General features: G+C 39.3%; 2 protein-coding genes across 6 annotated transcripts in view; one reads left to right on the forward strand and one right to left on the reverse strand.

Moving 5' to 3' along the window:
• LOC102507497 (cytochrome c oxidase assembly protein COX14) overlaps positions 1-25,863 on the forward strand; it is a 41,004-nt gene extending 15,141 nt beyond the window's left edge. For 2 of the 4 annotated variants that reach the window (XR_004324472.1, XR_004324471.1), the window contains exons 2-3: positions 24,117-24,172; positions 25,582-25,863. The gene's annotated coding sequence lies outside the window, so the exon portion shown is untranslated. The remainder of the gene's footprint in view (positions 1-24,116; positions 24,173-25,581) is intronic. The other 2 variants (XR_004324474.1, XR_004324473.1) reach the window with 1 other exon arrangement.
• Positions 1,769-27,439, reverse strand: CERS5 (ceramide synthase 5). 2 transcript variants are annotated; one of them, XM_032492793.1, is made up of 11 exons: positions 27,033-27,439; positions 11,844-11,949; positions 11,114-11,244; positions 10,342-10,399; positions 8,573-8,623; positions 7,787-7,879; positions 6,182-6,310; positions 5,967-6,073; positions 5,042-5,198; positions 4,041-4,149; positions 2,503-2,647 (listed from the first exon to the last, which is right to left on the reverse strand). In XM_032492793.1, exons 1-11 carry the CDS (start codon positions 27,407-27,409, stop codon positions 2,640-2,642), a joined length of 1,326 nt encoding a protein of 441 aa, XP_032348684.1. In that variant the 5' UTR covers positions 27,410-27,439; the 3' UTR covers positions 2,503-2,639. The 2 variants fall into 2 exon arrangements, with proteins under 2 accessions (XP_032348682.1, XP_032348684.1); XM_032492791.1 differs by lacking the exon at positions 4,041-4,149 and having other exon boundaries at positions 1,769-2,647; positions 27,033-27,415.
• Positions 27,440-27,900: the final 461 nt, after the last annotated feature.

The raw sequence follows: 27,900 nt of genomic DNA on the forward strand, positions 1-27,900 counted from the left end.
AACATCCAGCCCAGTTGAGTCTTTAAGCAACTCCATTCCCAGCTGCCATGTGACTGCAGCCCCATAAGGTATCTCTGAGCTCACTGGACCAACCAAACCTTGAGAAATAAATTATTCTTTTAAGCTACTATATTTTTGAGTGGTTAGTTACACAGTAATAGACACTCAGAACACTCATTTCTAGAATGGGGATAATCCTACTTTTACGTAAGTGTTTTGAAGTTCATTTTCTGATATTGTGAAATCATCTTCAAAGTGGTTAAACATTATACAAACATGTTATGTTTTCAATAAATAATAAAGTTAAAACTCTTTCATATTCAACAGAGGAGAGGTAATGCCTTACTTCACTTACAAATATTCCTAGTTCTCTAGTAGGGATGATGTAAATCTGCATCTAACCTGCTCTCCACTGACTTGGGTCCTTCCGCTCAAGCATGAAACCTTCCTGGCCATCTGTAAACTGATCTCCTGACACTCTTGCTGCCCCAGTTAACACGATTATCTTCGAGTTCTGAATTCAAACCCCCTAGCACTCACTCTGTCACTGCCCACTCTAACTACATGCATACAGTTCCTCCTTAGAACAAGACCATGTTCCTATAACTGACACTAGTCTCAGTTCACTCCTCCAACGCAAACTAATCAAGTCTATGCCTCTGGCTGTTTCTTCAATTATTATTCATATTAAGTCTTGTAAAGTGTTATAGTATAGTGGTTAAGAATAGAGACTGAGTTTGTCTCTTTACTAGCTGTTTGAATTTAGGCACGTTAACGTACTTTGCTTTAATACAGTACCTGGCATGTAAGAAGGAGATAGTATTTTAGTTATTATACCACTTGGTTGCATCTTTGGTCAGATTAACTAGGCCAACTAACCCAGATTGTATTTACAAAGCAATTGTTCACATTTCAAAAGACAAAATACGTGTGTTGTGTGACTTTCAAAAGCATTTCATTCATATTTCACAATTACTAGTCTATTCAACAATATGGCAAGTTAAGGAACTAAATTTACGACCTTAGTCTTTTAGTCTTCCTGACTAGCTCTGACCAAATAACTACGTAAGATTTTCTAGAACTTAGTTTTTCTAGTAAGTCTTTTAAAAATCCAGCCACTCAGTAAGGTAAGTTTAGTAGAGTTAACATCTCAATAATGTCAATGAACATCAGATGAATATCTGATTCTTAGAATAACCCGTTTCTTTCGATTTTTATCCATCTGCCTAACAATGAAGTACTCCGTATGTCATAATGTACACGTGAGCATCTGGAAACATTTTGATAATCTAAATATTCATTAAATGGAAAACTATTCTAAGAGATGCATACTACTATTGGTAATTTTACCTTGACCTCAACTAGAGAAAAATCTAGATTAGGAAGACTGCTTCTCCATGGGCTTAAAGAGAAAACATCTGCTTAGACTCACTTCTCGCAATCTTCAAATGTTAACTGGCAGTCTCTGTATTCAATAACATTGGGAAATACAGGAAATACTAAAGGTGTCTTAGCTCTTCAACCAAAGCCTCTGTTGCATTGGCAATATACATGCTTTCATTTGCTCAGCATTTTTCTTGCGATCACTACAGGTTTATTTTTTCTTAAAATATAAAGCCCTAAAATGCAGGCAGTGTTTTCCAAGCATGCACAGAAAGGAAAAACCTGGTGTCCAAGGGCCTCTAAAATCTGACCTGGAAAAGTTCTTAATTAGCTTATGGATTCAGGGAATTGGACACAGAGTTACTAAAGAAGCTGAGACAGCAGATGAGGGCTGAAGCACTTTTAATCACAGAAGAGTAAACAATAGTATAAACCGTTAACAGCTCACGCAGTGGCTGTTGTCCTCCAGCCCTCAGCTCACTCTTTCCTCCCACCCCCCACTCCCTGCGTACCACTGAATAAAGAGCAGGGTATCAGCAGCTGTCCAGGTGGTAGGAAGGGGATCTAGCTAGGGGCCACAGCAATCCTGGTCATCTGTCCATGGTTGTCTGTTTCTATACAACTTCATGTGAAATATTCCAGCTCCGAAGGAAGAACAGTGCAGATACCTAGAGCTGAAGTTAGCTGCTCCATTCAGATGGCCAGAGCCTCAAGAGCCATAGGTAACAAGGGAGGGGACAGTCTGGAGCCAGCATAATTCAAGATGCAGTCAAATCTGGGGTTGAGGTGGGTTCAAGGGGGACCAAGTGAGGCCTAATGGCCCCAGTCCAGAATTGTGCCCCAACCCAGGCAATGAAACTCACACATATGCACAAATGCACATGCATACACACATACACAGAGCAAATAACATTACTGAAAGAACCTGGAGTCTATTAAATACAAAATGGCAGAGTTTTTTTTTTTTTTAAGTGAAAATATTTGCTTCTTTGATTCTCCTCAGTGCCCTGCACACTCCCTAATCACAGGAGTGTTGATGTGAGGAGGCTGAAGAGGAGTAGGTTGCCAATGGCCCTACAAGTCCATGTGTGCTGAAGTCCCCATATCAACCACCTCACTCTTCAGCCCAGTAGCTGCCTCCCATGTGACCATTCACCTGATTGGCACCATTGCTGGAGCTGTTGTCACAGGGGCTTTTTGTGCTGGTGGTCACATCATCTTCCTCTGAGCTGCTCTCCACATCACTGCGATCATCCTTAGATACCTGGGTGGGATGGGGCCAAAGGTAGGAAAGGTGAGGACAGAACTTTTCTGGAATCATAAGACAGAAAGAGCCCACAGAGCCCATGTTTGGGCATTATTCCCAATCTGGCCTACTTTCTGGTGGCACCTGACTCAAAATACTGTCTAGACCATAGACACTGTTGTGAATATCCTCTGTCTGCTTTCTGGGTTTCTCATCTTCTCTAATTCCGTTCTCAATGGAATAAGTAGCTATTGTGATAGAGGGAATTATCTTTCAGGACCAGCCTGAAAGAGCTGAAATCATTCACCAAGTTCCAGTTGAGGTTTGAAGGAAACTTCACATACACCTTTTCTCCTAATCCACCTCAAAAAAATAGAAACAGATACAGCAAACACAAACAGCTGTCATCCTTGCTTCTATCTTCTGGTGGTTGTGGCCACTGCAGTTTTGGTTATCCTGAGTTTTACTTTCTCCCTAAAGCTGATCCATTAGTGGGCCTTTTCAGTAGTTCTACTCTTTCTGGGCTCAACTATCAACACCCTATGACACTTTTTCTCCAATCTTCCCCCTTTTCCCAGTATCAGGATTACTTTTCTTGAGCAACTTTGGCATCCCCAAGATACATAGTATGGTAAAAAAGGAAAAGAAAAGGAAAAACAAAACAAAACAAAACCTGGCAGTCAGTGAGAAAAGAATCTCAGTCCCAATCATGCTACTCTCTATGAATCTTTACCACTTAACCTTAGCTTTTTTGTTTTGTATTTTCAAATGAAGGGTTTAGATGTTTAGATTAGAGTTGTGTTTTCCAATCTAAACTATCCTATATACCAAGCAAAGTACTCAAATTCTCTACCGTGGACCTTAAAAGTAAAGGAGAGAAACCCAGTGAGACCTATGTCAGACTTCTGCCCTCTAGAACTGAATGATAATAAATGTGTGTGTGTGTGTGTGTGTGTTTTTAAGTAAGAGAAGGGGGTGAGAAGGAAACAAAACTGCAATTGCTGTTGCCAAGGGTGGGGGTACTTGGCTTAGGTTAGCTCTCAGATTCTATGGTTTATTATAGCTACTGACCTCTGAGCCCAGATAACTGATTACCTGATCTTTATGAAACTTCCACCAGAGGGCAATGTGTCTAGATGTGAGGTAAAGGGAGGATCAAAAAAGGGCGGTGGAGGGGATGAGAAAGGAAAAACAGAAAAAAAAAAGGGGGGGGGCGGGGGGGAGACTCTACTCTTGCCTCAATTTAGGGAAAAAAATCTGGTAATTTGAGCTCCAGTCAACAATGGCCTGGCCAGGTCAGGAGAGGGCATGCTCTGAGACAACACAAGGAAACAGAAAGGAAAGCAGGAAGGAAGAGAAACACTTCAGACAGACATGCTTCACTGAACACTAGAAGCACAGATACACTTACATGCAAGAGATGAAACTGTCCAGCTCCCACCAGGCACAGAAAAAAGGAAGGAGGTGAGAAAAGAGTGGAGAGTACAGAGTCTGGGTCTAATCCTTCCTGGATAGGTCACCTGGTCAGGAAAGAAAAGCAGGGGAGAAGAGAGATGTCCAGTAGCTACAGCAAGATGCACAGGCACAATAAGCAAGTTCTGAAACCAACTGCAGCCATAAGGTACAGTGACACAAGAGATCATATATACCTGGGTAACATCCCATCCTTTTGTCCTAGTCAGTGTGTCCTCTACCAGAGCCCTTCTCCTTGGGATTCTGTATTACTTAAGGCTGAATCTCCAACCCTCAGACTAATCACAGCTTGACTGCCTCAGAATTTGCAAAATTCAGTTATGAGTTTACCGTTAAATGACGCATTTCTTTGTGATTTTGGGCTCTTGGCATAAGATGGGTATTTGAAACCCTAAAGACCTACCTCACTTAGGACCCATGCCTCATACAACAGTAAGGGGAGGCTGGTACTTAGTCCCTTACATAAACCATATCTTGAACATCACAGTGTAGTCATCTTGGGGTGGCTTGTGAATTAAAAGAACACTCCTAGGCAATACAGCATCTCTGCTTTTATAGTTTCTGTCTTGGAGCTCTGCATGTGATTTCCTTTGAAAAAAGGCTCCCATGCTAAAAACGAAAATAAGAAATTCACTGAACTAGATAGGTAAAGGACAGGAAATGGCTCAGGACATCTCCAAAACCTAATCCTATTCATTATTTAACAGCCATTCCTAAGGGACAGGAAGAAGACAGATCCTTCCTCTTACATCTAAGTCACATCTTAGAAGGTGAAACACTCATACTTAAAGAAAAGGTGAGAACTCTGGAGCCCTAGGCTTTTTGCTGGGTCTACTTATGTAGATGGGACTCACCAGGCTAGATAGAAAGAGAAGGTCTATTGCATAATACCTATCTTCTCACCCAGCCCCAGAGAAAGAAGCCGTCTTCCATCCTCACCTTTCCTCGGATCAAAGCTTTGAAAGCAATTCGTACAATTAGGTAGGACCAGATGACATGGAGAACCTGTAGGATCAGGAGAAGGCCATTGAAGAACCACCAGGAAGGATAGGGCCCGATCATCTCCCAGCTCTCAAAGAGGGTCGTGTTCAGAATCCTATAAGAGGGAAGCCAGTGGTCAGATTCTAGAGTCAAAGCCAGGCAGATAGGGATGAAGCTGAATTTCCTTGGAAGCAGAACCCTGTGTGTTTTCTCTCCATACCGTCTATCAGTTGAAGTTCCAGAGATACTCATCCACAGTGAAGAAGAATAAAAGGGGCCTGTGGAGTTTTCTATCTTTAGGGACAGGAAAAGATACAGAAATCTTAGGAACTGGTGGATTAAGTCATATTATTAATCACTTCAAATATGCAGCATTTCACAAAACTGGGACACTAATTTTAATCATAACCTAGGAATCACTCAGATCCTTAGGCACATATGAGACCTTAGGTAGCTAATTCCCTCAGACTAAGCAGAATCTCCAACCCAGAGTCACTGACTTTGTACTATAAAGTAATGAGTGTAGAAGTGAGAATGGTGTGCGTGTGTGCGTGTGTGCGTGCGCTCACACACTGCTCAGGATGGGAGAGAGAGTACAGAGCAGGAAAACAAGAAGAGCCTGAGAATGTTGTAATTAGTGCAAAAGGAGGCAAAGGAATTAGGCATAAAATGAGGACTGTCCCTCAGAGATGAGTCAGGAGAGCCACAGCTAAATGAGTTGGATGCTCTCATCTGGATCACACCTCACTAAAAATATTGTGCAAGGGAAACAAGGTCCTTTGAGAATTGTAAAGGCCCAGGTTAGAGTTCTTGGTGGTCCTAGAACTGGCAAAAGGTATCACTGGCCACATACCCACCAAAGCTCCACAGCCCTAGCACTTACCAGAATGGATAGATTCCTAGACGAGTGACCACAAAAACAGCACTGAAGATCACAAAAAGGGTGTCACAGAGACGCTGATACTTGGCATAATTGGCCAGCTTGGCTGCCTGAACAAAAGAGGGTTAAGAATTGAGTTGGGGATAAGAATTGAGCCAGTTCTCAGATAGGAAGAAAAGGAGAGAAAAAGGAAGAGGAAAGAGGGGTTGTGGCCTTACTTCCAGCAAGAAGTCTGAGGCATCATGTAGACACATGATCAGAGTCCCCACCCGAACCATGTTGTTGATGTAGGAGAAGGTGATGAGCCCAATGGTGGCCAAGTGATGCACAAACATGATCAGGAAGTCCTAGGAAAGAATGGAAATAGAAGAGGCAGGTAAAGGCAAGGCCACAGAGCTGCTAGCTAATTCAATACCCCGCAACAATTGTTCTTAGAAATCTCCTTCAAGGAGCAGCCTAGTATTTGACCCAAAACTCTCTACATCAGTGACTGACCCATAATCTACATTAATTTAGCTCAAAGCACAGAAAAAGCAATCTTCTTTGGTAGCTGCAGAACTTGTAGAGCTTGGATGCTGAGCTAACATTTGGAAATCCAATTTCCCAGGTAGAAGCCAGGCATACAAGTCTGAGATATCCTTGAGAATCTAAGACTCTTTTGCTTTGATGAAGAAAATTTCAACCAAAGGGACCTAACAGAAAGGAGAAGTTTGTGGAGCAGCAAAGCTAAACTATTCCAAAAAGTTTCAGAGAAAAGTTAAACAATCCATCTTACTACAAGCACTTTCTGCTTTCCGATTTAAAGCTTAATTTCTTCTTGAGTTCAAATGCCAAGGTTAGACCTGGAGAAATTTCTAAATTCCTGAGTTACCAGATGTATCTAATAAATACTTCACAGTCCAGTGAGTGACAGAGGGTGGGAGAAGGTAGGTAAATTTGCATCATAGAAATAAGGATGAAAAGTCTGCTTTCCACAAAGACAGATACAATGGTATGTTCTAGCTCTTGAGTTGGAGATGAGTTCACAAGTATACACTGTAGTATATATTACAAATATATTATAAACATTTTCATATGTGTCATGTATTAAAATAAAATTTTGATAAGGGGACCCATGCCTCCTGACGATAGGAGAATGAAAGGCATCTGAATTGAGTATCAAGCTTCTAGGTTACATAACAATTAATAACCCAGATTAGTTTCAGTCCATTTTCACAAATGCTAACCCTGATTTTCTTCACCAAAGACAACCATAAGGTAGTGACAGATTAGGGTTAGAGCTGCTGGAACTGCTTTATGTCAGGTGGACACCAATAAAAGGTGAAGATTCTGCCCTTTCTGTCAGCTTATAAAAAAGTTATTTTCAACTTTTTCACTATGTGGGCAAGTCAACTCACTTCTCTTAATCTTTTGTTTCCTAAACAACAGCAAGAAAAGGGTCAAACTAAATCATCTAAAACCTGTTCCAGATGACATTCTTTAAGTAACTGGGGAAGGGAAGTTCACCAAGAAGGGAAGTTCTGACTAGTTTCCTGAGCTTTACATATGTAAGCCTTGGAGAAAAATGAGGAAAAGGGTATGCTTCTTATGCTGCTTACCTGTTCTCATCCTGGCATGCCTTGAATGCCTCAAATATACTTCATCATTAGTCAGGTCTCATTTCTGAGAACATTACAAAGAGCTAAAAGTCCCATCAAACCTAGTTTCTCCCTCTTTTGTGGTCCAATTAGGGCAGCAAATCCATCACACTGATAATCAATAATGACAGCTGCTAGAAAGGAGGGTGCAATAAGCCAGGGAGTTGAGGGAACCAAAGTCCTTACCTTTCTTTTAATATCTGTAAACTGAGAAAACATAAGAGACCAATAGAAGGCCAATTCCATGATATAATAGTAATAAAGCCCACTTGTGAGAGGCTGGAAAAGAGAAAGAAGTAGTTAGAACAATGGCTAGTCAAAGACTCATTCCTTCTCTGCAAATTTCTCTAAGAGGACCCATACCCAAAATTATTAAACATCCTTCCTCTTCATCATCTTCCAAGATCTGTAATAACTAACAGACTTTGGATTGGTATGGAGACTTAAACATCTTCCCTCTGCCCTTTACATACGGATCTTCAGCTCTCATCTCCCAGAGATCAGATAAGGTTCATACGAACTATAGCACAAATCAGTGTGTCCAGAATTCTGGGCAATTAGTGATTTTCAGGGGATTGAATCACAATCAGTGATTTCAGAGGCCTTCCCTTCTTCTACCCTGTTAGCAGCCCCCTGAAATTTCTCTACTATAGACTAAACCAAGATGATTTTAAGGGATTAAAAAGGGACACCTGAACCAGAAAGCACCTCATTGAGTGCCAGGAAGTTGCTTTTCTTTCTAGCCCAATTAGGGTGAATTTAGGAAACTCGAACAAACAGATCACTGGATTTCACTGCTATGGGGACCCCAGAAATAGATACCCTGAATATATGACTCAAGGAGACTCAGTCCCTAATCCCTCAAGAATACCAGGGAAACATGCCACCTGCCCTGGGACTGGCAATGAACTCTCTCCTACCCCATCTTACACACACATATAAAGCCCCTGTCTTAAAGGGCTCCGATCCTACCTGATAAGGGTAACTGTGCCAGCACTGTCGGGTGTCCCACAACCAAGGTGACTAAGAGAAAACAGATAATCCAAGTCAGCCTTCAGGATTCTCCCTGGTTTATCTATATAATCCCTTTCTCTCTATGTTAGGGGCAGAAGAGAGATGGAAAAGAAAGGAATCCCTCTTGACCAAATTTAGGGATCCTCAAAAGGTCAATAAATGGCTAGACTTTTTCTTCCATAGCAAGAAACTGTTATTACAAATAGACAAACCATGCTTTGAATAACTAAGAGCAAAGAGAGCTCTAGGATAGTTTTGGGGAACATCACCACCCAGGACATAGGAAATTGGGATGCAGGAAGACAGTGATTCCAGTTAATAACGAAGGGAGAGATCTCCAAGGCAAAGATTCAAAAGTAATTATCTCTAATGGAGTTTCAATTATGTCCTTTAAGGGATTTGTCCACTTCATCTGAGCTATTGAATTTATTACTATTAAATTGTCCATAACATTGTCTTTCAGTGTCCACAAGATCTATAGTGATAGCTGCTGCTTCTCCCTGATATTAATCATGTTTCTCTTTTTTCCCTAGGGGTTTATTGATTTTAATTAAACTTTCAAAAAACCAACTTTTGGCTTTATTAATTTTCTCCTTTATTTATCTAACAATTTCATCAATTTTTGCTTGTTTTTAAATTATTTCTTTCCTTTAACTTACTCTGGGTTTACTTTGCTCTTCTTTTTCCAGATCTTAAAGTAGAAACTTAGATCATTGATTTTAAAGCCCTTTTCTTTTCTAATATAAACATTTAAAGTTATCAGTTTCCTGTTAAGCATGCTTTAGCTGTATCCCACAAATTTTGGTATTTTGTACTTTCAGCATCATTCAATTAAAAATATTTTCTAATTTCCCTTGTGATTTCTTATTTGCTCTTTGGATTATTTAGAAGAGCTGTTTAACTTCCAAATATTTTCTATACATCTTATTATTATTGATCTCTATTTTAATTCCATTATAATCAGAGAACAGTATTTTAAAATTTGCCAAGACATTTTATGGCCTAGCATATGGTCTTAGTTGATGATCCATCCATGTGTACTTGAAAATTATATATATTCTTCAGGTGTTGGTATAGGCCAAATTGACTATGTTGCTTAAATCTTCCACATCCTCAGTGATTTTTTTTTTGTCTAGTGGTTTAGTCAATTACTAAGAGTATTAAAATCTCTAATTATGATTGTATACATTTGTCTATTCTCTTCCTTCAGTTCTGCCTCTTTTTGGCTCATGTATTTTGAAGCCTCAGTTATTTCATTTAGAGGAAAATAGTGTGGCACAGTAAAAAAAAAAAAAAAAAAAAAAAAGAAACAAACATGGAATCATGAATCAAAAAGCCTGAAATTCTTCTCTGACTTTGACAATTAACTGAAAAGCAGGAATAACACCTGTTTTACCCAGTTTAATGAGTTACTGATTACATATCTGTAGCTGTCTCCCCCTTGGAAGAAAAGAACTTTTGTGAAGTGCTTTGTAAACCATCACATACTATGCTGATTTAATCAATATTATTATTATTAGCATTATTTAAGAAACAGTAGTGTCATGAAGTTACTGAAGTCAGGCCCCAGGCAGAAGATAATCTGTTAAGCTTATAAACCTAGGATCTGAGCATCGCATAGGGAAAGGGAGCAAGGGGGAGGAGGGGTTAAAAGTATTTAACTCTTATCTCTAGGGATGTAGGCACGATTAGACTCCAACAGAGAAGCAGAGAAAGTTCAGACTCACCGACCAGAGAAATCTAATTCCGTAGCAGAATATACATAAATAAAAAGTGAATCTCCACCTGGATGGGCAAGGAGTAGAAGTTAGATAAATATTCACTCTAAAGAAAGTCTTTGAGGCTACAGGAGTCAAGATAGCAGTTTGGGGATAAGACAGTTACTGGTAAGAAACAAGGTAAGTTTCCATAAGAAGGACAAATATTGTTACCTAAAAAGCCAAAAAAAAAACCAAAAAAACAAAAAAACTTTCCAGACTCTGTTTAAAATAGATTCCACAAGTGTATACTGGTTTAATCAACTTTCCTTCCATATCAGACCCCCTGATGATAGTGCCTAATATTTTTTTTTTTGCATCACAGTGATACAGTGCTCTGTGCCAAAAGGATAGTTAGTAAAAACCCAGTGAAATGAACTATAGTATGTCCAGAAAAAGGATGCTTCCCACTAAAATGTCAATTTAGAGCAAGCTGGTGCTATCTCTACCAAGGTGTACAAGGGTGTGCATAACTACCTACATAAGTACAGGTATAGGAATTCACTCCTAATTTATTTGGGAAACGGGAACAAAATGGAACTACATCTAGCTTAGGGGCAAGCATGTCCAAGAAACTAAGGGTGACCAGGCTTCCAGTCCTCTTCTTTCCAGGCTGTAATAGAGTTAGCCCTCCACATCGATCAACTGTTATCTTAGCAAGAGAAGTGATTTCCAAAAAAAAACCTCAGTCCAGTCTTACCCCACCCTTCTCCTCACTCCCCACCTCCTTCTGCACACCTACATGCTTTCACAGAATTTAGTGAGCGTTGGGGGCTTGTCCTGATTCCTCCGATGGCGAAACCAGCATTGGATTTTTCGGATATCCCAGTCCAGCTGCTTTGACAGCCCTTCCAGCCGTTTATCATCGGGATACTGTAGATGTATGACCAGGATCAGAACATCCCTTTCTCTTCAAACTTCTCATAAACTTCCCTTTGACTAGCTGAGTGGCAGAGGGGTGGTAACTACAGTGGCTTAAATGATGTTTCATCCTCAAAGTCATTTTTAGTAAGAAGTATTATTTCACACATCAAGGACCTTTACCACTCACTTATACACATCCTTGTTTGGTCTTCTCCCTTCAGCCCAAGCTGAGTAAAAAATGGTATTAAAAACCCATACTGCAAAGGCTATTAGTACCATCCCCATCTTGATTATGCAACTAGGTAATGACAGGAGGTGGAACAGGGAAAAACAAAATCAAAATGTGATGTGTGTCTGGGGGAGGAGGGGTGACAGTGGCTGCTAGGCCTAAAACTCAAATGTATATATCTTGACTACTTTAAGGGAATCCTGGCCCAAAGGCATTTCCCTGAGCGGATAAAGTTCTCCTAATAGCTATACGGACTATCTAAATGTGAAAGACCATCCCAGCCTGTCCTTATCCTTGGAAATACTTGCTCTCTATCCTCCCCTGCCCTATGGAGCAACTCTCCACATGAATCTTCCTCTCTGTTTCTTTGCCCACTTACCTTGGTAATAGATATGAACACCTTTTCAAGGATGGCATTAGGTTGGGCCTGATAAGGACCACTGTCCTGGATGCCAACATGGAGAGCACAGGGTTTGGCAATAAACCTGTAATGGAGAAAACCCAAAAGCCAATTCTAAATACGGTTTGTGAAGCAAGAAGCAAAGATCTTAATTAGGGGACTGATAAGAGGAAAAGGGGGAAACACTTGGCTGGGAGTCAGGACTTTTTGGTTTAGTCCTGGGTTCTGCCATTGACTCACTTGAGAAGTGACCTGTTGAGGAAATAATTGGGACATAAGCTCTCTTTCCATTTTTCCCCTGGCTTCCCTTACCATATCTTGAGCTTTAGAGTCAGAAAGACCTAAATTAAATCACTAGTCTACCATTTACTGCCTGTAGTAACCTGGGCAACTTATTTAATCTCTGTAAACCTCAGTTTTTCATCCATAAAATGAAGACAATATCAGCATCCTTGCTACATAAGGTCTACAGATCAATAGCATTAGGAGCTTTTCCTGGAGGCTGATTTTCAGAAACACAGAATCTTGAACTCCAGTTCAGCAAAATGTTGCATTATTAACAAGATGCCCAGGGAATTCTTATGCTCATTAAAATGTTACAAGCAGGTCTAGTTTACATGAATCTTGAAGGTATTCAATGAAACAACATTATGAAGACTCTGACACAAGGGAAGTGCTTAGTAAATGGTAATTTCCCTTCCTTCAAAAGATCAAGAAGATCTTAATTGGAGGGAAAAGTAGAACCTCAGTTCTTCCTAATATAAATATCCTGGGTCATGGTCACCTTCCTACCTAATCAAAAGATTATGGAAATTGAACTTCCAGGAGTTCTGAAGAAAGACATCAGAAAACTAGGAAGAGTGGTGAGAAGAAATTACCTATTAGTACTCAACTCTAGTCCCAGATCTACCACTAATCAGTCATATAAACTTGGCCCAGTCACTTAACTCTTGGGTTTTGGCTTCATCATCTAAAAGAGGGGTTATATGAGATGAAGTATAAGGTTTTTTTCTGTTTCTGAGAATCCATGGTGGTATCATTGACTATAATTAATTTCCAACTTTTAGATCTTTGAAAATTGAGGAATTATTCCTTGGTTCTTCAAGAAAGATCTCCCTCTTTTCCACAACCATAGATTTTCATGAGCATCTGCTCATGAAAAGCTTTATATAGTCACTTTCTGGATAAGTCAAAACCAGTTTTAGCTCTCTTAGCATCTTAGGGAGTCTTATGATGAAATCATAACTGGGAGGTGTAAGATGGAGTGCTCTTGACCTATTTTCTTGATCTGCATTCAAATCCAGAATTTATCTCTAAGGGAGGGACTGAGAATAAGAAACTCTGTTTATTATCTTCCCCTATGAAAATTTATTTTACCTTTATCACCTTCCCTGAGCCACGGGGAAAGATTTATTCAGAGCACAAAGTAGGCCACATCTGTAACCCATTCTCTTCTCTCCTTTACACAGGTAGTACAAAAGTTTCATTCAAATGCCAATGCTAGTAGATATTCTTGGTATGTAAATTCTTTGTACAAATATTTTAAACCCCCATCATGTTTAAACTCCTCGTGAACACAGAGAATACTGCTTTTGTATTCACTAAGGTTCTGTGCTCAGTAACTGATAAGACCGGTCTAGTGAATTCCATCCTTGCTCTGTTGGAGCAGTTTAGACCTAGTATTGATTAGCAACCAAGAGTAATTAAGGCAGTCATTCTTTGCTGTAGAGTTGGTGCCATATCAGAAATAAAAGCACTGAATCATCTCTCTCTGTCTTCTCCATCTCCTCCCATCTAGATTAACTGAATAAAGAGGTAGATCCAAAAATAAAAAACAGCTTCTCCAGGGGTGGGGTATAGCTCAAGCAGTAGAGTGCATGCTTAGCATATAGGAGGTCCTAGGTTCAGTCTCCAGTATCTCTTCTTAAAAAAAAAAATTAAATAAATCTAACTACCCCCCCGCCAAAAATAAATTTTAAAAAAACAAAGAAAATCTTAAACATGGATGTTAGTCAGTGATAATGTATCAATTATTGTTCATTCATTGTAAAAAATGTACCATATTAAAAAAAAAAAAAAAACAGATTCTCCAATTCCTACTCTTACCCCTGGATCCAGGCCTCTTCCTCAATTCAGTCAGGTTGATTAAAGGCCCTGGGGTTAGACAGATTTTAACAGCTAAGAGACTTCATGGAAGTTACCCACATAGTGAGGATAATATTTACTTAACTGGGTTATTTTAAAGATGAAATGACATGATGCATGCCTAACTCAGTACCTGACACTTTGTAAACATTCATTAAAAGGCAGCTATTATTTTTACTAGAAACAGATAGTTTAGTCTGGGTACTCCCTGATGGTACCTCCAGCAAGGCAAAAAAGAGAAAAAAGCCCTCTTTCATACAACTGGGATGGGTTTATACCCTGCTCACTTGGGTGAAGCCAAGATAATTTTTTTATTATCTGGACTTTGGAGCAGACTTAATATCCTAGAGTTGTCAAAAGCTCACATCCTGCCCTCATTAGTACAGAGTTCAATGAAAGACAGAAAGCTACTGGCATCAAGTCAGTGACAGCTGTACAGACCCTAAGGAAATTTATACATTTGACAAATATTTATTGGGTACTGATTTTGTGTTACAGCATGAAGCACAAAACCATAAATAAGGGCTTATGATTGGAAAAGAATTTTTTTGTGATAAAAAATTTCAAATCAAAACTAGGAGAAAGTTTAGACTTAATCATGTATTCATTCCATATCATCCACCTGGCATTTAGTATAACTTAAAAAATAGGTATCTAAGTAGGTCAAACTCCAAAGGGCCTAGCATTCATCCTTTCTACTAGATCAGCACTTGTCAAAGTGTGCCTGGAGACTCCCAGGGATCTCAGCGATCTTTTTCAGGAGCTCTGCAAGGTCAAAACTATTCCCATAATTCTGCAGTTTCATAATAATTTTTTTCTTTCTCATTCTCTCACGAGTGTACCGTGGAATTGTCCACAGCTTATGTGACATATAGGAGCAGACTCAATGCAGAAGCTGAGAATACAGCTGCCAGATGTTAATGAGACTTGCAAAAATGTAAAATAATGCTATTCTTCTCACTTTTTTGTTTTGGTAAACAGTTTTTTCATAAAATGTGAGTTATCAATATACTGTTATTTACAAATGAATTAATAAATATATATTTAAATTTTTTCCATTTTAATTTCTAAATCAGTACACATGGATAGACATAATCCACATAAACAAAAACTCTCTGGGGTCTTTGATAATTTTTAATAGTGCAAAGGATTCCTGACATCATAGTTTGAAAACTGGTGTGCCAGATAACATTGAGAACTCACATTTATCTTATGGCTTTCTGTCTTCTCCAGGATCAATTTGTTGCCCAAGTTTTAAAATAATTTGTAAGACCAGACTACCCTTTGCCTGCAGATCTGAATAAGTAGGTATTTAGTGGTCTGTAATGGTAAGCTACTCCTTTCCACCTGCTACTCCAGGAACACGAGTCTAGTGACCCAACCTGATTGTAATATATCTGCCCTGCTTTATACAGATAATTTCATTCTGCCCCTTTCCTGCCCTCCAGATACATGGCAGCAGCTAACCTAAGCCTGCATTAATTAAGACAAAATTACTTACTGCTTTGCTTTTTCAGACCAAGCTATACTAACAATTCTATCTTTGTGATCTGTTGCAACATCACTGACAGATATGAACTATACACAAATATATTTGAATGTCTAGATCAAGCTTCTCAACTAGTATATCATGGCAAGTAACACAGATGAGTTATACTTATGCTGAGATACTGCTTTTAACTCTCAGGGTGGTCCATGGGCAGATGGAAGCCAGAAACCCTTAGTCTCATACACCTTTGGCCTCACATAACCCACTATGAATGCACATATCATTTTCTATGTGTGCAGACAACATGACTGGGTTGGGAAGCTCTGGCTTAGATAAATTTCTGGAAAAATATAAAGTGTCAAAATTGATATATAAAAAAAATCATCAAAGAAATTGAAACGGGAAATGGGATGTAGAACGGGAAAATACAATTAAAAGAGAAAGATTTTATACAGACTGATGAGGATGGAATAGCATTAGGTGAAGAGTATTGAGCAACTAAATATTCTGAACTCAAATGCTTCCCCCCTTCACCAGACACACACATAAACATGGAGAGAAGATAACTGACATGTTTAGAGGCAAATGCAGATTCCCACAGAAAACAGATTCAGAAAGGCCTTTCCCTTTACAATCAAATTCTTTTTTTTTTTTAATGTTAAAAAAAATTGAACTATAGTTAATTTACAATGTATTAGTTTCTGGTATACAGCATAGTGATTCAGATATGTATATACTTTTTCATTATAGGTTACTACAAGCTGTTGAATATAGTTCCCTGTGCTATACAGTAGGACCTTGTTTATCTATTCTGTACATAGTATACAACTGAATTCTTAATAAACCAATCACATTAAAAATGTGCATGGCCTCTGTAGAGCTGAAAGAGGAGAAAGTAAAAAGGACATTCAGGCAGAAGGATAAACATGTACTAAAGCAAAGATAAGAAAGTGCTTAGAGAACTGTGAATGTAAAAACTGGGGGTGGAGATGGCAACCGTGACAGGAGAAAAAACTATACAAGTAAAGGGGCCAGATCATAGGTGCCTTGCATGTTATGCTAAGCTTGAACTTTATCGTATAGTTGGTGGAGGGCTACTGTAAGGCTTTAGGCTACTGTAAAAAAAAAAATGCTATAAGTAATAAAAGAGCTGAACTAAGGCTACAGAAATGGAAAGGAAATGTTAGATTTAAGAGATGCTGAGAAATAAAATTGATAGAACCTGGTGACTGGATAGATGTAGGATGCAAAAGAAGAGGAAGAGTCAGGTGTGCCTTCTATGTTTCTGGCTTGGAAAACTAAGTTGATTTATGGTTATGGTCCTTCAACAAAGTGGAGAATAAGATAAGAAAAGCAAATTTTTAGGAGCCATAGATGGAGTTGTGTGTGCTGAATTTGAAGTACCTATGGAACACTGAAATGCAACTGTCTAGCAGGCAGATAAACTTGAAAAAGGGGCTCGAGTAAGATGTATACACATACACAGACACAAAGAGCTGGGGAAAAAAAGAGAAAGAATAAAAGAATGAGAAAACAGGTGGTAGCTAAAATTGTGAGGGTGGATGTGACTATATAAGAAATGAACATAATCCGAAAGAAAATCAAAGTCAGAATACTGGGAAACACCAACATAAAAGGTGAATTTAGGGGACAGGAAGGCCAGAGGTGGAGTTGTATCAAATGAGGCAGAAATCAAATACGACAAGGATTTCAATATCCACTGGATTTGGCAATCTGGAGACTGGTTGTAACCTTCATCAAAGAAATTCCATAGAGACTCTAAAAGACAGTAGTGAGTTACAGCGATGAAAAATATGAGGAGAAGAAAGAAGTGAAAATAGCTAAGACTCTCAAGATTCTTGGCTGAGAAGGGAATGCCTTCAACTTCCTCCATCAGAGCCACTTTATCTAAAACTAATATCCCTATGGTTTAGATCCATTCTCTTCCTGATCAGAAATTTCATTCTATGTATTTCTCTTTTTTTTTCTATTATCTTGAGCTTTACTCTCTACTTGTTTCTTCTCATCAGACTTTGAACACACTCAAGTTCTTCCCATCTTAAAATAGCTCTCCTTGTCCCTCACACCCTCTGTCTCTCACCTACCTCACAACTAAAGCTCTTGAAAAAGTTCTCTCCTCATGACTTTTCTAACTGCCAGTCATTCCTCAACTCTCCTCCCTCTCTCAGCTGGCTTCTGTCCCTATACTCCACTGAAGCTTCTCTTGCCAAAGTCATCAATGATTTCCTTATTTTGAAATGAAATGCTTTTCAGGCCTAAATCTTACCTGACCAGTCAGTGCCATTTTACATTACTGAGCATGCTCTCTTAAAATGCTCTTTTCTCTTAGCTTCCTTTCTGTCAAATTCTTCCTAGTTTTCTCTTTCTGTCTCTCCAGAAGTAGAACTAGACTTCTTGGTATGCACTCCTAGTTGAGTCATCTTGGACAACTTAACTCTCTTTTTGCTTCAGTTTTCTCATCTGTAAAATGAGGATAACAATAGTGTCTACCTACCTCATAAAGCTACTATGAGGATTCAATGTTTAGTACTTAGAACAATGCCTGGGACAAAGTAAGTATTTATTAAATGCTAACTACTGACATTATCAAGTACTGTATGGCTGTCACACCTCTTTATCTTCTTTTGGCTTTCTTTTTCCACTGCCTTTTCCTAAAACAGTGTTTCCTAGGGTTCCATGCAGATTCTTAACCTTCCTCTACACACTCACCCTGGGTGATCTTATTCAGCTATAGCAGAGGGCCACAATGTATGGTCCAAAGACTCCAGAGCATCCATGAGATACTCTCTGGGGATCCATAAAAATCAAAACAATTTTCATAACAATATTAAGGCATTATTTGCCTTTTTGTTATGTTACTGACATTTGCAATGATGATGCAAAGCAATGCTGGATAAAACTTTTGGTTTCTGAGGACAAATCAAGGCAGTGGCACCAAACTGTAGCAACAGTTATGTAATCTACCTTGCTATATCCTCTTAGTATAAAAAAAAAAAGAGGAAAAAAAAAGGCCAATTTCACTTAAGAATGTCCTTGATGAAGCAATACAAATGACTGATTTTATTAAATCCCAACCCTTGAATACATTTTAAAAATATTCTGTGATAAAATGGGAGGTAAACAAAAAGCACTTTTACTGCATACCAGAAGATACAGTGGTCTCAAGGAAATGCTCTTGCTTGACTGTTTGAGTTGTATGTTGAACTAAATCGCTTTTTTCACAGAATACCATTTTTACCTGAAAGAATGACTAACAGAAAACTAAGGTTATTCAGGAACTGGGTATTTAGGTAACATTTTCTTAAAATGAGTGAAATAAGCCTGTCACTTCAAAAAGCAAATTTTGTTGCCAATGACAAAGTTCAAGCTTTCAAGTGAAAATTAGAATTTTAGAGACCTTTAACTTTGAGCTTGACAATGTCCCAATATTTCCAGACTTCTCTGATGAGATTGTGATGATGATATTAACTATATGATTTCTTAATATTGTATAATGAAATGTACTGACATTTTGGAAGAGCTGGATAACTTAGTGAACCAGTATTTTTCAGTCGACCAATTCATGATATCCATTCAAAGTGTTAGACAGACCAGTGGATTTTTAACATGAATGAAAACCTCATTTTCAGATTCTTCAATGCAGCCAATCTTTAAGAAACTACTACTTGTGTTTTGGTGTAGTATCAAAGATAAAATACTGCTCCCTTCCAATAATGTACCTATGTAATGCCAGCTTTTATTTATATACTTCAACCATAAAAATGTATCACAAAAATTGAATGCAGAAGCCAGCGAGGATAATCTAGCTATCTTCTATTAAGCCAGACATTACAGGGATTTTCAAAAATGTAAAATCAATGCTCTTCTCACTAAATATTTTTTGTTTGGAGAATTATTTTTCAAAAATGTGTTACTTATGTTAACATGTAATAATAGGTTTACTATTGTTATTTTTAATAAAATAATAAGTACATTTCTTAAATTTCACATTTTTTTGGTATATTCCCTATACATATGCATCCATAGTGTATTTTTCTGAGTAAATTATTAAGAGGACAGGATTTGCTATGTACAAGCCAATGTGTTGTACACATATGTGCTTGCTGTGTACAAGGTACTGCACTTCTCAAGGACACCTATACCACCAAATCCAACATTTCTTGCATGGTCTGTGCGTAAGTAATTTGCAGGGTTTTTTGAGGACTATTTTTTTAAATTAGCAAATTTGCTCTTAAAACAAAACAGGAACAGACTTAAAAGAACCTCTATGACATATACTATCCTAAGCCATGACAAAACACACACTGTGAATTTATACCAAACTGTTCTTCACTCCTCCCACTTGTATCAAAGTGATCTTCACTTAGGACTATAACAGGGGCTTAAAGAATTAAGATGACTAATACCTGTGCAATCTGATAAACCTACTTGGGTACACCTTACCTTATTATAAGGGAAATAAATCTTGAGATAATAAGAATTACTTAAATGCTTCAGAGACACAAACTAACTCTAATTTGTAGCTTAATTATACAGTAGCTAATGAATATTTTATTTGCTATAGAGCAGCAATTTTCAAAGTATGGCTGGAGAACAGTTGGACGTCCTTGAGACTCACTGTTTAAGAACTGATCCCTTTTCCAACTATATACATACATTTCTTTCATTAAACATATTTAATCTTTTTTAAATGGATGAATGATTATACTACTTAATGCATTTGGTTAAAGTAGAAACACACTAATGCATGCATGACAAATAAGAGATGGATTAGAGGAAAAGGTTAACAAAAAGCTCTTTCTCAATAAGTTTTTTTTTTTTCCACCACCCTTCATAGTCCAAGAAACAAGTGTTTGTTAGTAGGACATTAAGCCTATATTGCAGTTAACAACTGTTAAATGGAAACTGAATTCACCTTTTCCAAACTCCTGTAACATAACCTTGTGCATATATTTATTACATTGTATTTTAACTACTGGTTTTCTTGCTCTCTTCCTGGTGGGTAGACACCAGGACTTAGTCACTTTCTTATCCTTCATATAGTTTGGTATCTGACATATACTAAGCTCTCAATAAATAACTGTTGAAGAATGAACAGATGAACAAATGGGTAAAAATTTAATTCTCAACTGAAAGGTGAAGTGTTTCAAGGAAATGTACCACCTGTCTTCCTGGGTCATCAGATAACCTACCAGCTCAGTGTAGGAGGTCACTGATTTCTGGATAATCAGTAGAAATTCAAGTTAACTAAATTTCAGTATATAACCAGAGGTTTCCCCAAGAAGAATTAAACACAACCACAACAATCTGATTTAATTTGAAACTCTCTGTGTCCATAATTGAGACTTCTTACAAATGGGGATACTACCCCAAAGCTGAAGATGGTAAGAAATACTCTTTTGGGGGAGGATATGGCTCAAGCAGTAGAGTACATGCTTAGCATGCACAAGGTCCTGGGTTCAATCCCCCATATGTCCTCTAAAAATAAATAAATAAACTGAATTACCTCCCCCCGCCAAAAAAGATTTAATTGATTAGAAAATTGAAATGATCAAGATAATATTAAAAAAAAGAAATACCCTTTTTAAGAAACTCCATAGTTTTGAGAAGAACAGTGATTATTCTCACTGACTTATCAGGGCTGTGCATCACCCCATGTACACTTAACTACTTGACAAACTTGTTTGTTTACAGATCATTAACTATTTGACTGAGGAGTTATATGCAGAAAAGCAAAACTCCAGAGCAATGCTTGGCTAGAAGACACTGTCAGTCAAAGATTACTCAAAATAGACTACAACTGGTCATTTAAATCATTCAGGAAATGATTTATATTTTAAAAATCCCATTATTACTACCTTTTTTTAGAACTCTTGTTTAAAGCATGATCCAATATTCTTAGGACCAATCACCTTCTGGTGCTAAAAAACTGAATCAAATGTGAATCTACATTAAAATTCTCTCCTTGGTTATCAACATTTGTTCGAATCACTATCATCAACACTGCTCAACAGAAATAATGCAATCCACATATCTAATTTAAAATTTCCTAACAGCCACATTAAAAAACTTTTTTAAAAAAAGTGAAATTAATTTTGATAATATACTTTGTTTAACCTGATGTATCTAAAACACTAACATGTCAATATGTAATCAGTTAAAAATTGAGATATTTTACATTCTTTTTACCCCCTGCACTTAGTCTTCAAAATCTAGTGTGTATTTTACACTTAAAACACATCTCAATGCTTTCTAGACACATTTGAAATCCCCCAATGCTAGTAGCTACTGTACTAGCTAGTGGGTACTATACTGGAAATCTTAGTACTAAGTAAGTCAGACAGAACTCTTCATATATGGGAAAACTACCTTTGCATCTGGGAAAACTGGTTTCAGATTTTTTTTTTTAAGTTAGAAATAACTATGTTTAGCTCCTTTTGTAGTAACACCTTAATTAACTTCCCCAAAGATAAAGCAGGAGTAGATTCAAGCACAAAGAGCCCAAAACTCAGAGAATTCTTTAGAAGGCAGTTTTCATCTGTCTAAATCTACCTCTGGAAAGGAAGCCAAAACAGGTATATCTCCCTCTTCCTACTCTATAAGGAAGGTACAGATTTCACTTGCTGCATCCTCTTCCTTCATTTCTTCTTTACCCATCTAGGAGACTCCAGTTTTCTGAATCAAGAAGTGGCTAAAGCAAAAATATCTGACATGTTTCTTTTCTGTGATGAATATATTGTCTCCAGGGATAAGCCAGGAACCTGACCTCAGTCATGACAGTATTCAGGGTTGTCTTCAGAGAATCAACACCCACTCCACAGAAAGGGCTGGGGAAGGTTTTCCCAGAGTGAGAAGGAACACAGAAGGCTTCTGATCATCCAGAGCTTATCAAGAGGTAGACTCTTAGATAAGGGCAGAGCCATGTGATCATCTTTTTCAATCTCACTCTGATGGATCTGCAACCCTGATTTAAATCTATGATTTACAATTCAGTAAGGCCCAACAGAATACCTCTAGGGGTGCAGTGGAATGAGCAGTCTCCCTTACAGCCTAGACACCAGCTATGTCCATTCTTCCCAAAGCCTCTCTCTGGTCTGGGGGACCTACTTTCACTGGGTAACAATGGTGTGACATTTTTGCAAATCTCTTTAATGTCTGTTTAATAGAAGATAGCTGGATTACCCTCGCTGGCTTCTGCATTCAATATTCTTGTGATACATTGTTTTGGTTGAAGTATATAAATAAAAGCTGGCATTACACAGATACATTATTGGAAGGGGGAAGTATTTTATCTTTGATACTACACCAAAACACAAGCAGTAGTTTCTTAAAGATTGGCTGCATTGAAGAATCTGAAAATGAGGTTTTCATTCACGTTAAAAATCCACCAGTCTGTCTGACACTTTGAATGGATAGCATGAATTGGTCGACTGAAAAATACTGGTTCACTAAGTTATCCAGATCTCCAAAATGTCAGTACATTTCATTATACAATATTAAGAAATCATATAATCTCATCATGACAATCTCATCAGAAAAGGCTTGAAACATTGGGATGCTGTCATGCTCAAATGTAGATATAAGGTCTCTAAAATTCTAATTTTCACTCGAAAGCTTGAATTTTGTCATTGGCAACAAAGTTTGCTTTTTGAAGTGACAGGCTTATTTCATTCATTTTTAAGAAATGGGAGCAGGGCAGCAGGCCTATCAGGAAGAGGAAAGAAATTCTTCCTCCACTTAGCAGAAGTGAGAAAGATGGGAGGGGGGAGACAGTATGCAGCAGAGGTGGCAAGGTTTACAAGAGGAAGATGAAATGAGTGGTTAAGAAATGTGCACAAAAAAATGAGTCACTACTTTTGTTTCTAGTTATAAGACAGGCCAGTAAATGAGTCTGTTCATTCCCCCATGACAGAGAATGGCACTGAAAAAGCTCTTCAGACATGCCAGTGAGGTTGCCTTGGAAGTGACAAGAGAGAAGAGGAGACTGGAATAATGAATGAGCAGCAAGGAGAGCTCTAATCTATCTCTTGTATAATTCACAAAACAGTTTTATTCTGGCAACATAAAGCTCCTATTGCAATACCATATTCAAAATAAATGAGCCTATGGTAGCTCTGATGGTGTCAATATTAAGTCTTAAGCTCCTACTTGATCCCAAGACTAGATATTAAATTTCAAACAATTTTATCTTTAAGATCCAATTTAAGTAAGGCAAAGCAGACCTAGCTTGGACTACTCATTCCCTCAGGTTTCTATCAGCAGCATAATATTAAAGGAAGTTTTAAAGAACAGGTAGAAGAGTTATCTCTTTTTTTGATAGGGTACAGGGTAGTGTGAATAGGTGGGGAGAAAGAAAAAGAAACTGCAGAAAGATGCACAACATGCAAATGTAGTATGGTGAAATTTAACAACAAAAACAAATTATAGTTTCGTCTCTCTCAGTCAACCTAAACATCTATTTCATGTTAAAGACCTAGATTCTGGTCACTTCTCTGGGCATCTGAGCAGATGAGGATGGATCCTTCTCAAATATTCAATCAGTATTTACTGACCAACCATAGCCACATCTAAGGTATTCTGCAATGTATACCTTGCAGGTCACCACAACACAACCACCTAGCAGAGGCCCACAAAGGAAAGACTCTGTTCTTGGGTAGGTATTAATCTCCTATCTGCAGTTCTTTAGCGAAATAGCCAGATACTAACTTATTTATGGTTAGGTGGCTTTTCAAATCATCCCTATCAGATGAGGCTGCAGTTCTCCAGCTGTGAGAACTTTAAAATTAAATGCTGAGGGGAGGGAGGGTATAGCTCAGTGGTAGAGTATGTGCTTAGGATGCATGAAGTACTGGGTTCAATCCCCAGTACCTCCATTAAATAAATAAATAAACCAAATTACCTCCCCCCATTAAAAAAAAAAAGCTCAGTGTGGTTGATGAGAAGGAAGGGAAAGTAAGAATAAATTGTAAACTCTATATTTATTCTTTGGGAGATTCTTAAAACAACAGAGAATTTATCAAGCAGCATAGTGTAATACTCATTAAAATATGAAGAACAATTTGAAACAAAAAAATACAAAGTTCAAGCCAAATACATTATATTAAATAACCAAGAATAAGATGACCATGGATTTGTTCTCCAAATCCTAGGCTAGAAACAGGAGGTTAAATCTAATCTGAACTCTTGAATGGGGATTTAACGAACAGGAAAAGATGGCCACATCATAAGGTGGAAAGAGAATAAGGCTAGGGAAAATGACTGGATCTTAGTTCCAGACTCTCTCCCAGGTAAGTATGTAACCTCCGAAAAGCTGCAAAATGTCTCTAAGCTTTCATTTACTCTTTATATAAAAGGAGGCTGGAGTTCTAGCTCTTACAGTCTATGATTACTATACGAATCACTGTTCAAAATTAGGTAGGCTTTGAGAAATGAGAAAATGTAGTAAAGAGACTAACTGAACCAATAGTTCTGATACATCTTTTCCTATACTCTTAAGAGTGGCTTCTATTACCTTTATGGAAGACCAGCACAGTAAGAGAGGAATTGGTAATCTAGCTGTCAATTCTATTGCTAACTAAAGCTGTAAGTCTTAAAGAGAAACAAAATAGCAAGACTGCTTCTAGGGTTAAACTTTCCTAAAATAAAACATAAGATGAACAAGGTTCCTGTCCTTACTAGCCAAGGAATACCATACTAGAATGCTTTCAAAACAGTATTCCCATCCACCCCTCCTCCCCTGACACTGGAGCACCATAGAAACATTCAGATAGAATTCCCACAGGTAAAGGATCCTTTCCAATGGCTCTGCCAGGGGCTATGTAAGTCTTCACAGTCACCTGGGGAACCTCTTTGGAAATCTGAAGATACATGCAAGCGTATATTAAATGACTGTTTACTAGCAACAAGCTATTTCCTCTTACCACTAATTTGGGGAAATTTCCATATATAGTATATATTTACATGAAAAGCAGAGAATCTTATCCTAGGACAATGAACTTTCTTTTCTGTCCTGAATTGTGTATTTGCATTTTCAGTCATTACACTGTCTTTCTCTTTTTTCAGCTTTCATATACAAATGCTGAGGTGGAGAGTACTTGGACCTACGTTGCTCCTAAGAGGGACAAGTGGTTTGTGCCTCCAACCCAAGAATACTTAATACAATGACTATTCTTAAAAAACTGCAACGCTAAGTTCCTGAGGACCCAGAAAATGCATTTAGATCTCTGAGTTTCATTTGCTTCAGTTAAAAACATCTTTATTTTTACGCCTGAACATCTGGCAGAGCACTTTGATGACAATGCATAAACACTATGAATAAATGGATGAATGGTGGGCAACATCTAACATGTATTTTTAAAAAAAGATTTTTGTGTCAGAATAGTAGGCAAATCAAAGAAGTAATCCAAAACAGATACTATTAATTTTTCAGATAGTAACTGATTATTCTATCTGCATTATAGTCCCATCCTCAAAAGGGCATTCCTGCTCTTGATAAAGGCCGAACGAACAAAAGATGTCAAAGTGCCACCCTCACTACCTGAGACCTATGATGAAAGAAGTCTCCTTTCTTGGAGTCTGAGTAAACTTGGTTAAAATCACCCACAACTACGGTCCACATTATAAAATCACTACATCAAGTCCTCAGTGTGTATCTTTATCTCAGACAGCTGACATAAGCCATTCACTCAAAGAAAAGTGAAATCACTTTTGCCAAGAACACACGGTTGCTGAGAAGCTGGCTCAATAGAGGTGTCTCCTAATAAGCCCCAAGGCTCTCCATCCTTTCAAGATGCGCACCCCTCCTCCCATTTCTGGCCTCCAAGGCCCTTTCTGCAACTAACCGGACATCTTTCCATACTTTGGAACCCTTACGTTCCACCACACCCCATCTGCTCTCTTACCGGCTCTGGCAGAATTTTACTGAAACACACGCACGCCCATGTGCTGACAAACCAGTCATGGCTTGGGGCCTAACTAATCCTGTGACCCCTCAACTCTCAGAAACTAAACTATCTCCACAAATCTTAACTTTCCTTGAACCCGCTCCTTCGGCTTGGAATGCCTGGCTCTTGAGTTGACCCTTCAGCTTCCACGGCCCCCACCAGCTGTAGTTTTCGTGGCCCTTTCTGGTTTCTCGGGTTCTCGGCCGCAGCTCACATTCAACCTGTTTCCTGTGTGCAAAATCCTTGGAGGTTGGGGAGAGGCCTATGTGACCCGCCCCCCCACGCCACCCCACCTCAAGCGACCTCCGGGCTCTAAAATTGAGTGGGCCCAGCGTTCCTCTCGACTCTCACCATTTCAGTGTCCACGCCCCAAACTCTGCCTTTACCTAGGCTACACGACCACCTCGGCCGCCCTCCGAGCATCCTGCGCGGCTCCCAGGCTTTACCAACCCCTGCTTCCGGGCTTTGCCTGCAGTTCTGCTTCTAGTCCTCGGCCTCAGCCTCTCCCCGCGGCGCGCTCCATCCGCCTGCGCCCCCGGCCCTCCGCGCCGCTCGCCCGCGGGTTCTCACCGTTCGAAGAGCAGCCTCACGGAGAACACGCCGGCCGCCAGCGGGAACACCGAGAGGATGTGCCGGGCCCGTGGGTAGCCGTAGCCGTCGCCTGGCCCCTCGAGGTCGGCCCAGCTCACGTTCTGGGGCAGCCAGAAGCGCTCGCTCCACAGCCAGCCCCACAGCAGGCCCAGGGCTCCCGCCGCCGCTGTCGCCATCTTATGCCCGCCCCGCGGCCACCGCCGCCACAGCCTCAGCTGCCGCCACAGCCAACGGAACCCGCGAAGAGGCGGCCCCGGGGCGGGGCCTGACCGGCGGCCACCCCCTTCCGGCCCCTTCTTGTCCCCGGCACGTCTCAGCCCGCCTCCTCCGCGGGGCCGGGCCTCTTCACCGCCCATCCCGCCTCCCCGCCCAGTTCCCTCACCGCAACCTCTCCGCCGCCTCTCCTTGGGACCCCGCCCCCCGACCCGGCCACGCCCAACCCCCGCCCCGCCTCCACCCAGCCTTGGACCCACCCCCACAGGCCCTCAGCTCTGGTCCCGCCCTTTTTTGCTTCCGGTTTCGAATAAGTTTCTCCCTCACTCTCCCATTCCGCTACAACCACACCTCTTACTTCAGGCGTAGCTCCCTCATGGGGACTTTCCTCATTCTCAGTCCAGACGGCTCAAAGCTGTTCCCGCCCCCTGGACGGCCGTACCTCTGTCTCTCACACTAGGGTTTTTTTTTTATTTTCAAGTTTTGGTAAAATACTTTAATAAAATTTATATAGAAATAACAATATATAATCATTTTAGTAATAATAATAACTAATATTTGCACAGTTTTTTTATGCCTCAGGCACTCATATACATTTATCAACTCATTAAATTCTCATAACGACCCTGGGAGA

The sequence above is a fragment of the Camelus ferus genome, chromosome 12, assembly GCF_009834535.1.
Source record: "Camelus ferus isolate YT-003-E chromosome 12, BCGSAC_Cfer_1.0, whole genome shotgun sequence".
In the NCBI taxonomy this organism is placed as follows: Eukaryota; Metazoa; Chordata; class Mammalia; order Artiodactyla; family Camelidae; genus Camelus; species Camelus ferus.

Bases quoted from the DNA above. Each gene is read 5' to 3' on its own strand.
- CERS5 (XM_032492791.1), bottom strand. From the start codon at position 27,409: ATGGGCGGTGAAGAGGCCCGGCCCCGCGGAGGAGGCGGGCTGAGACGT. The intron at 11,950-27,032 runs GTGAGAACCCGC...TCTCCATTACAG, and splicing joins GTGAGGCTGCTCTTCGAACG to GTTTATTGCCAAACCCTGTG. The intron at 11,245-11,843 runs GTAAGTGGGCAA...ATACATCTACAG, and splicing joins TGTTCATATCTATTACCAAG to TATCCCGATGATAAACGGCT.